Raw genomic sequence first — 10,082 nt, 5'->3', positions numbered from 1 at the left:
CAGTAGAATGTCCACCACTGCTAAACCATCGTAACGGTATATAACGAAGTTTCCATCTCTAAAGATTCTTTCCTTCTTCAATATATCTAAAATATATGGGCCAACCAGTTCGCAAATTTCGCCGCCATAAATTGAGGTTCCCATTGGTACATCAAAGCTGTTCTTGTTATGCTTTTCGACCATGGTTCACCCTCGTGGAACCGTGCTGATTTACAGCAATGTCTGATTAGCTCTTTTTCATTTTCCATGATTTTAGTTAGGCCTGCAGCAAATTTGAAGGAGTTTTCCAAAATTGTTGCTGAGATGGCTGGATAAAAGCTAACTATATCAAATTTGATAAGCCTTGAAGTTGATTTATTGGTTAAGTTATTGAACCAGTTCAATACCTCATAAGTATTTTTCCATTGTATTAAATTACTTTTTGTTCTTATAAAATTGTTAATCTTATCTAAATTTGTTTTTGCAGGTTTGCCAATAAAAGTTTAGGCCGGATTAATTATTCTACAACTTAGTTTATTTGGGAAGTTTGGTTTATGATTTTTTAAATAAATGTAACATTGTTGTTGAGAAAGTTATATATATATATATATTAAAAATTTATAAAAAGTTCTGGTCAATAGTGCTCCACAAATTAAATTGGAGCTTAATGTTTATCTAATTATAATAAAACAATAGTTTAGACAGCTATTTTGTTATAATCAGAAAAAAATATAAAAATATATATTGCAATAATTTTTTTAGATTACGGACAACTCTTACTTGTTTGTTTGCTAGTATAAGCAAAATGCAGTTATTAAGTTGTTTTTCTTACAGTTTGTGTAACTCCATTTTTGATTCATTCATTCTACGTCTATCAGCTGAGTCAACCACATAAATTAGAGCTTAGATTGAATACATATTTTACAATGATAATATTTTTTACTTTAATGATTGATTTTTAATGTTTATTTCGACCAGATTTTTTCAAGATTAACACTGAATTAATTTAGTATAAAACTTACCTTGAGTTGCATGAAAGTATTTTCTCCACAACAGCCTTACAGATTTTTGACCCGCTAGATCCCATACATTTAGTTTTGTCTTTCTGTAAGTTACTGTCTCCATATTGAAACCATTAGTAGGAACAGTTCTTATCACTTCACTAAACACCATCTTGTGTATTAATGTGGTTTTACCTGAGTTTTCTAATCCGACCATTAGTATTTTTTTTTTCTTTGGTTTCAAAGAATTTTGAAATAAGTTTACCCATTTTATAAACTATTATGTTCTGTATGAACCTCTAGAAATTTTCAAAAAAGTTTGTTTCATATTGAATGGGGATAAAGGAGTAAGTAAATTTGTTTCACAAAATTATTATAGCCTCTTATCTAATGAAAATTAAGTCTTTCATTTAAATAAAACTTTAAATTAGTCTAAAAATTTCACTTTTGTATGATAATTTTAAATAATGATATTGATTACAACTTCTAGTGGTTAATTTTATAGGACGTTTAAAATTTTATTTATTAAGTTTATTAACATTTAATATTGTAAAAACTGTTCGGAACAAACGTATTAATTACTTTTTTTAATCGTAATTCTTTTTGAAGCTGTATAATTCACTAATAGTATGTCTTGCATTTATAAACTTAGCAACAAACTACAAAATTTAACAAAATTTTGTTGTATTATAACAATTTTTGGGCTATAACATAAAGATTAATTAATAATAAAGATTTATTTTATTAAGTTTTCTTATTATTTCTATTAAATCTTATTTTATTTAAAGTTAAAATAATAATTATTACAATTTCAAACTGTCAAGTAATAGCCAGGCTTTTAAGTTTTAGTAAAGTGAATTTGTTACGTTAAGTTTTTTTGACTGTAATTTCTGTATATACTTAATTATTAAATATCTCAAAAACTAACTTATAAAAAAATATTAGAAGAAAACTAGTAAGAAGTTGAAATCATTAGAAAATACCAAAATGCAAAAAGTGTTTTCCCATGCTATTAATTGATGTTTATATTTAAAGGGAAATTATAAAACCTTTGAAGTATATTCAACTAAGTATAATAAAAAATAAAAAATATCGATTGTTTAGTTTTTAAATCTTTTTGCTAAAGCTTTTATAAAAAAAGGTTGTTTAATATAGCAGTTTATTTTAGATTGGCCGAAAATGATCTTTTTATAAAAAAAAATCATATAAAAAAATATATGTTTTTAGATACTCCTTAAATTATTAAGGTTTGTTATAATAGATATTATAATAGATGTAAAAACTTTTATTTTTTTTTACATTTTTCAACAGTAGGTAAAAGGAATCTCAATTATAGTTTTTAGCAAATTATATTAAACTTCTTTTTAAATGAAACATTGAAAACAATGTTTTTTTCAATGAAACTATCAACTAAAACTTTAACTGTTGACTAATTAGTTATATACTAACAGACAATAAAATTATAGTTTAAAACTTTGATATTTCAAAAGCACTCTAGTTAAAAAATGTTAAGTACTAAATTAAAAAAAAATTAAGCAACTAGTGTCACATTAATAAAATAAAGTTCTAATTTCTATTTATAACAAAACTTAAATATAAAACACCTTACTTTTTTTTCTAAGATTTTTTTTAATGAAGTAAAAGTACAGCCTAGTTTTAATATCTTTTAAAAAACGAGGAGATAAAACTAAAATTAAACAAGAGTTTAGGTTTTAAACGACAAAACAAGAAAAGGATTAAATCAAAAAACTACCGCATAATTTTTAAAGAAAGGTTTGGTTTTTAAAGTGATCGATTTTAGTAAATCGACCATACCTTACTCCAATTATAAAAACAACAAGCAGTGCAATTAAACAAATAAAAGTAAACAGTACTTAAATAGAAAACTTGAGTCTTTTAACATCACATGTTCAAATGTGTATTTATTCATGATTCTATATTGAAAACATTATTGTTTACTTTAAAGCAACTAGTTTCTAAATCGTGTATTGTAATTTCAATGCGTTTAGTAAATCATTAGAACAATAAAAGATTCACTGGAAAAATAATTTATATACAAAAAATTGGAATTGAATATAGATATTATTAACCGAGTATTCAGATTTAAAAAATAACATTATAATTCATATGATTCTAATATGCACGAAGACACTTATGCACAGTGTCAACTTTGCATAGAGATTAATATTACAAACACAGTTTTGAACAGGCCGTTAATTTTTTTAATTTTTCAAACTTTTTTTTTACTATCACTATAATCCTTAACATGGGTCGACTTTTTTTTAATCACTTATTTTTGGTAAAACTAGTTTTTTATTGTTGTTTTTTAATTAATCATTTTTTTAGGTTTTTTTTATCACTGTTGCCGTAATCCTTACCCTTACTTTCAGTTGGTACGTTTTTCTTTTTTTTTTTTTTTTTTAAAATTGTTTAAACTTTTTAAGAAAGTTTTTTACTTTAGAGTTAACCAGACATAGGTTTTTAACCAAAAGATTTTTTGTGCACCAAGTCTTTAAACTAAACATTTTGAGCGCTTATTTTGTTCAATAAATCATAACTCATAAAAGACGGCTAGTAGTTTAAAAGTTTTACAATAATATTCATTTTAAAACAGCAAATAAAACTGTAATTACCTTAAATGGTTTTAGATAATGTTTTTTACAGCTAATGATGTTTTTAAATACTTTTTGTTAAAAGTTTACGGCATTTTCGTTAAAGATTCAATTTCATTTAATTTCTTAACTATTTTTTATTTTGACCGTAGTAAAAATTGAATAAAAGTTAAATTAAAAAATACAATACAGTTTATCAGTACAAAAAAGTATATTAGTTTTTGAATTTATAAAACTTTTTGTAGTTTGTACTCTTTTTAGTTATGGTAATATCATTTAAAAAATAAAAAGCACTTAGATATAATTTTAAGTTTTCTAATTTGAACTGAAACTTATAATATTAATTTTTTTGTATATTTGTATTACAACAAATTAATATATATAATATGTAATATAATATGTATAAATATTATTTATTTGCTTAAAAACTTTATTTGTGTAAGTTTCAAAGTTTCAATTACACTCCTAATCAAAAATTGCAATACGTTCCTATTCTCAGGCAATCTTATTAAGTCGGTAAGGACAATAGACACCACAAAATATTATTAATAATTAATCGTGAGCTTTAAATAAGATTAATAAAAAAAACCGATGTATAAGCAACAGTTAACGATCAACTTAAGCTCGTGTTTATAATCTGCAATATGGACCAAAATTATCAGATATAACTAACTGTTTTGTAACTTTTATAACTTTATTTGTAAAGTTTTATAATTTTAAAGTATATTTCTATAGACTAATATTTATTTACTAAACTTTATACTTTTATTAAAAGCTTACTTTATTTTATACTTTTATTTTCTTTTGTCTTAAGATGTTTTTGTATTTTAGTTTATAATATATTAACAAATTATGTAGTAACAGAACAATTTAACAAGTTTTTTTTAGTTACTAGCTAGTTTTTATTTCATATAGTAATTAGTAAAAGGTAATTTTATATTTTCATATCTATTTGTTTTCAGTTTTTAGTATGTTGAAGTTTTCTATTTTGGTATATATAAATAAGCAAAACTGAAATAAAAACAAACATTTATTTTAAATACAAAGTTTGTACTCAAAAAGTCCTGTTTAAAATAAAAAGTTTAAACTACTACAATTTTATTTTAACAAATAATTCAATATTTGAAGCTTTTTGTGTTTTAATAAATACTTTCTCCACAATAAAATTTATAGTAAATATTTTTTTAAGACTTATCAAATTTCAATCTATATTGACGTAATTCTTAATGTTTGAAAAAAGAAACTTAACAAAACTAAATTAAAAAACAAAAGTTAGATAGACCATAACGAGACGGGTAAGTTTTGTACGAAGACAATTTTGAACAATTTTTTTTCGTATGAAAGGTCGCATTTACACAAGTCGTCAATGTTGTCTTTAATGTTTTTAACTATTATACAACGTATGTACATAAGCTAAATTTCTTTACTATGTACTATTCAATTTTTTTATCTAACAAGCTAAATCAAGAAAACTTCTTTTAAGTGTCAATAACTTTTTAAGGTAATGAATTCAACATAGCGAAATATTTTTTTATAACATGAATCTGTGTGAAAAAAATTGGAAAACTTGGGAACGGGTCTTAATTGCACAAAGATAAAACTGCTAGAGGCTACTAAATTGCACGAGTGGACTAAATTGCACGAGAACAAAATTACACAAAAGCACAAAATTGCACGAAGCCAAATTTGCACGAGTTACACTTTTGCACGAGAGTAAAAGAATACACAAAAATACTTAAAAAAAGTAATAAAAGAAAAGAAAAAAAAAGTTACTGACCGAGGGTAAGCGTTAGGGGTAACAGTGATAATAAAAAATTAATAAAAAAAATAACAAATAATAATAAGATTAATTGCAAAATTTTCTCCGTGCATAATTGTCTGCTCGTGCAAAAGTAAACATTTGTGAAAAAGTATTTTCGTGCAATATTATCTTCGTACAATTTTATTCCCTCGTGCAAACGTATCTTTGTACAATTTTGTGCACTTGTGCAATTTTGTCCCCTTGTGCAACAATTTTGTACGCTCATGCAATTTAGACATTTACCCGTAAAATTATGACAGATCGTTTGCTCCAAATAACTGATCATTTAGATTTTTTTATTGTTATTGTTTCATAAAGACAGAGTTGAAAGCAAATCTCTATCAATTAAAAGTTCAAACAACCTTATCAAAATTCATTTAGTTTAGTTGATTTTTATTAAACAATATTTGGTTTAATAAGTATCAAATTAACACTAGTGCTTTAGATCTGTTATAATAAAATGTAATTTAAACATAAACTAATTATACAGTCAGCCAATGATAAACGCATAAGTAGAATTAACTTATTTAAGTTTGAAGACTTAAATAAGTTATTTGCAATATGCAAATAATATATTATATGCAATATGTAAATAATCAGTTTTTAAAAAAACATTTTTAAAGTAGTTTATAAATAAAATTATACTTAATATACATAAGATTCATAGTTTCTATTTTTAAATTATGTCATAATTATTTTACATAGAACAATTGTAAGGACAAGCTAATGAACAATAAAGTTAAGTTTGTAGAAGTCGTACTTTAAACTTTTGAGGGTTGCAGTTTGCTTTAAAATATATTGAAAAATTTGTATTTATTTTTCTTTCTAATTCTTATTGTAGAAATACGTTTAAAAGTGGTTTATTTGGTAATATACTTGTTTATTATCAAGTATCTAGGGCAGGGGTCGGCAGGCAGTTGGTGGTCGCGGGCCAAATTTAAAGTTTCCAAAGTCTTCGCGGGCCGCAGTTTTAGCTTTAGTGAAATTTGAATAATCTTATGGTTTTAGTTTTAGTCACACTAGAGAAAAGTTTTACTTTTATTCACCTAATTATTTAAAATGACTTTTAGCTATACATAGAATGTCTATTCAAATTAATATTCAAATGATTATGATTTACATTGACTAATATACTTTAAAAAATATGTACTAATACTGTAAATAAAATATGTACTTTCATAAGCACTTAACAAGTTAAACTTAATACTTTTTTAATTTTACTTACAACCTAACTCTCTATAAAAACCTAACTTAAAAGACAATTTATGGGTTACTTTTATACATTTGTTATATCAACAACACTTTTTCATATTTCTAAGAATATTTACTTGGAAAAATTTTTTTACGAGTTCAATAATTTACCCTCATTAAGAATTTTAGTAATTAGTTAACAAAATAAAATTAATACCTGTTTGTATTCCAGAAAGCTAAAACAAATGATTTAACATAATTAATTCTCAATACCTAAAATATTTTATTAGTAGTTAGACTTTTACATGGTTGCCACTAAAAAGCAAAAATGTCTGAGATGTATCAAACCAGCTTAAATTTATAAAATTTTGAAAAAGTTAAAAAAGCTAGTAAATCATTGTAAATCAAGCTTAAATACCTAGTTAAAATATCATAATTATCAAAAAGTACACAAAGTGTAAGAAAACAAGAAAAAAATGCAATTAATAAACTACACAACAGTCATAAAAACTATTCTGAGAATTGGAAGATTTTTAAGTGTTTGAAATAAAAGCTTCACACACACCTGAGTTTTTAAGCTTTTAAAATAGCCTGTTTGTGTAGCAATCCAGTTAATATAAAGTTCACTACATAAAGAAATAACAAAGGTTATTAACAGTAAATAAATTACAAGCCAAAAATATATAAGTCAGCTGGAATGTACAATTGAGTTTTTTAAACAACTTTAACAAAAGTATAAAATTTTATTGAGTCATAAGCGAAGTAGAATTTTTTTTTTATTAAGCATGATAGCAATTTTTTATTTGCAATAAGAATATTGCATTTAAAAATGTTAATTGCAAAATACAAGACGAGCTACAAGAATAAAAAAAGCGATAGTTAGGAGTTATTGCGAGAAACTATAAAAAAAAATCACCAAAGTCATTTCCGTCAAAGCACATTATTATCTTCAGTAACTACAGAATAATCAGAAAAAATTTTTAAGGCAAGTAATAAAGTAGCAAAATTTGTTACCTAAAATGAGTTATCGTTTATAATTGAAAACTTTCATAAAGATTTGATATTGGCGGTTAAGAAAAACTTTTGTTTATTTCTTCAACGACAACATGAAGTCGTGTTTAGGAAATGCATTAAGGTTATAAAGTCGCATAAATCAAATTAGGACTTTAATCAAACTGTTAACATGAGAGCACTGATAGAAAAACTATTTCTCATCTGAGAATTTTTATTAGAGATGTTTTTACTAACTTTGACATTTTAGTAGAATTTCTTGGTTTAGTTCCAACGCGAAGCACAATAATCGGTGAATTTTTTCAAGTAAAGGTGCAATGTACCAATACGGAGTTTTTGGAAGTATAATTCCTTCTTTTATTTTTAGTAAAAAATTTAATTAAAGTTTAAAAAATGTCTTAAAACATTTATCAATATCAAAAAATACTGTTATGCTACTATAATATATTTTTTATTAAAAAAACATTTATTTGGTAATTTTTTTGAGTCAAATCGAAATTTCATTACTTTAAATGTAAAGATTGTTTGAAATTCCAGGTTTTTTCAAAAATTCTCAAATTCAAGTTTTTTTATAGAATTCCTAACCGTAAATTCACAAATTCAAAGCTTTTCCGGGATTCAACTTTTTTGGCAACACTGATTGTTCATTTTTTAATGTATATAATAATATAAACAATATTTTGAATTATATCAGCTGTAAGACTTAAAATTTAACATATTTTAAAACTCAAACTACCACTGTGGATTGAGCAAAACATACATCATAAGTTTAATTTGCCACTCTTTCAAGCAAAAAAGCCAGCCTGAGTCAACAAAAACCTTCCTGATATTTTTGTATACAAAAAGCAATTCCTGCCAAAAACTTAAAAAATAGCTTAGTTGGCCAGAGATTTGAAGTCTTCAAATAGTGATAGTCTGTCTGAGTGTGTGGTAATGTTTAGTTGTTTATTTGCTTGAATTTGAACTATTTTGATTAACAATGTACAAACTTTATAAATTTACCATCCCTTTATTTAGTTTATATCAAATAGGTAGCTCCAAAAAACAGCAGTTGTGTATATTGACATGAAAGGCATAAAAATTAACTTAGCTTGAAAAAAACAATGTTTGAAAAATGGAATGTATACCTAACAAAAACTAGAATAACTTATGTCTCATATATTTCTTTAAATGTGTCTGTACAAATTTAGATATGACATGTATAAATAACAATGTTAGAAAAGTATGCATAAACTAAACTTAAACTAACTAAAGTATTAAATAAAAAGTGGTTTAAAATATGAGCATTTTTTTTTAAGTTGGTGTGCGTAGAAAACTTATAAAAAATTAAAATGTGTCAAAACAAAAATCAAATGAACCTTATTTCTTATTACTAGGTTATTTTAAATGTATTCACACTAAAATATAACATTTACAAATAAAAAAATTATAAAAGAAACTGAGGTATAAAAAATATTGAAAAAGAATATCTAAGCTATAAAGAAATGAAACTTTAGTTATTTACTGTGCATTAATTTTGTACAACATGGAAAATATTTGCATTTAGTTTATTTAATAAATAGGTATTATATAACCCAAGCACTCTTGACACTCTTTGTTCAGATGATTATTACTGTTGTAAAAAGAAGTAATTACGAAACTGAGAAACATATCCTGTTAAAACGCTAATCTGTCTTTTTTATATTTTTAAACTAAATAAATAATTACTTGAAATTTTATTAAAATGTTATAGAGAGACTTAAAATCAAACTAATCAAACTAAGTCGAGTTACCGAAAAAATTTAACTAGAAATATAATTTTGCTCAGCGGGCCACATTTACATGCTCACGGGCCACAAAATTTTTTTCGCGGGCTGCATTCCATTCAAAAAAATAACATGCTTGCGGGCCGCAGATTTACCCTTCGCGGGCCGCAATTGGCCCGCGGGCCGCAGTTTGCCGACCCCTGATCTAGGGTATAAGTGTATCAGTCCTAATTTTTATGTTTTTATCTATAAAAATTAAAATAAGTTAAATTCTTAGTTGACGTCTTTAAGATTTAATACATGTTTTAATGTTATTTTAAAGACACTACGGTTTCCATGTTAATCGTGATTTACTTGGCTTTTTTAACTGATAATAAAAGCTAAGTGTCTAGTCCTTGATGCACTAATAATAAGTTGTCGGTTACAACCCATTTTTGTAGATTAAAAAAGCCATTTTAGTTTTGTACACTCATTTTCTTTGTTTAGTATGTAGATATAGAATGTATTATAGTCTGTTAAGTGTACAACTTTAGTTAGTTACAGATTTTTTTTCTTTTAAGTTTGTTGAAATTAGGTTATATTAATTTTACATTAAAAATAATAAATTAAATCTTAAATAGTTATATTTATAACAATTAGTTAATTTTTTTTTCAAAAGTTTTCTTGTGTAAGAATTAATAAATATTTTATTTTTTATTTTTCCAGTATTATTATAATAAAATGAATTAAATTAAGTATTTAT

General features: G+C 24.5%; 1 protein-coding gene across 1 annotated transcript; it reads right to left on the bottom strand.

Annotated features, from left to right (window-relative positions):
• Nucleotides 1-807: 807 nt before the first annotated feature.
• On the bottom strand, nucleotides 808-9,678 carry LOC145832201 (ADP-ribosylation factor 1-like). Its single transcript, XM_082939525.1, has 3 exons — nucleotides 9,670-9,678; nucleotides 1,002-1,257; nucleotides 808-881 (listed from the first exon to the last, which is right to left on the bottom strand). Exons 1-3 carry the CDS (start codon nucleotides 9,676-9,678, stop codon nucleotides 808-810), a joined length of 339 nt encoding a protein of 112 aa, XP_082795651.1.
• Between the last annotated feature and the right edge of the window lie 404 nt (nucleotides 9,679-10,082).

Source organism: Thalia democratica, chromosome 3 (genome assembly GCF_965202585.1).
Source record: "Thalia democratica chromosome 3, ktThaDemo2.hap1.1, whole genome shotgun sequence".
Classification (NCBI taxonomy): Eukaryota; Metazoa; Chordata; class Thaliacea; order Salpida; family Salpidae; genus Thalia; species Thalia democratica.
The sequence above is the reverse complement of the archived record's forward strand: the minus strand, read 5'-3'. Positions and strand labels throughout refer to the sequence as shown.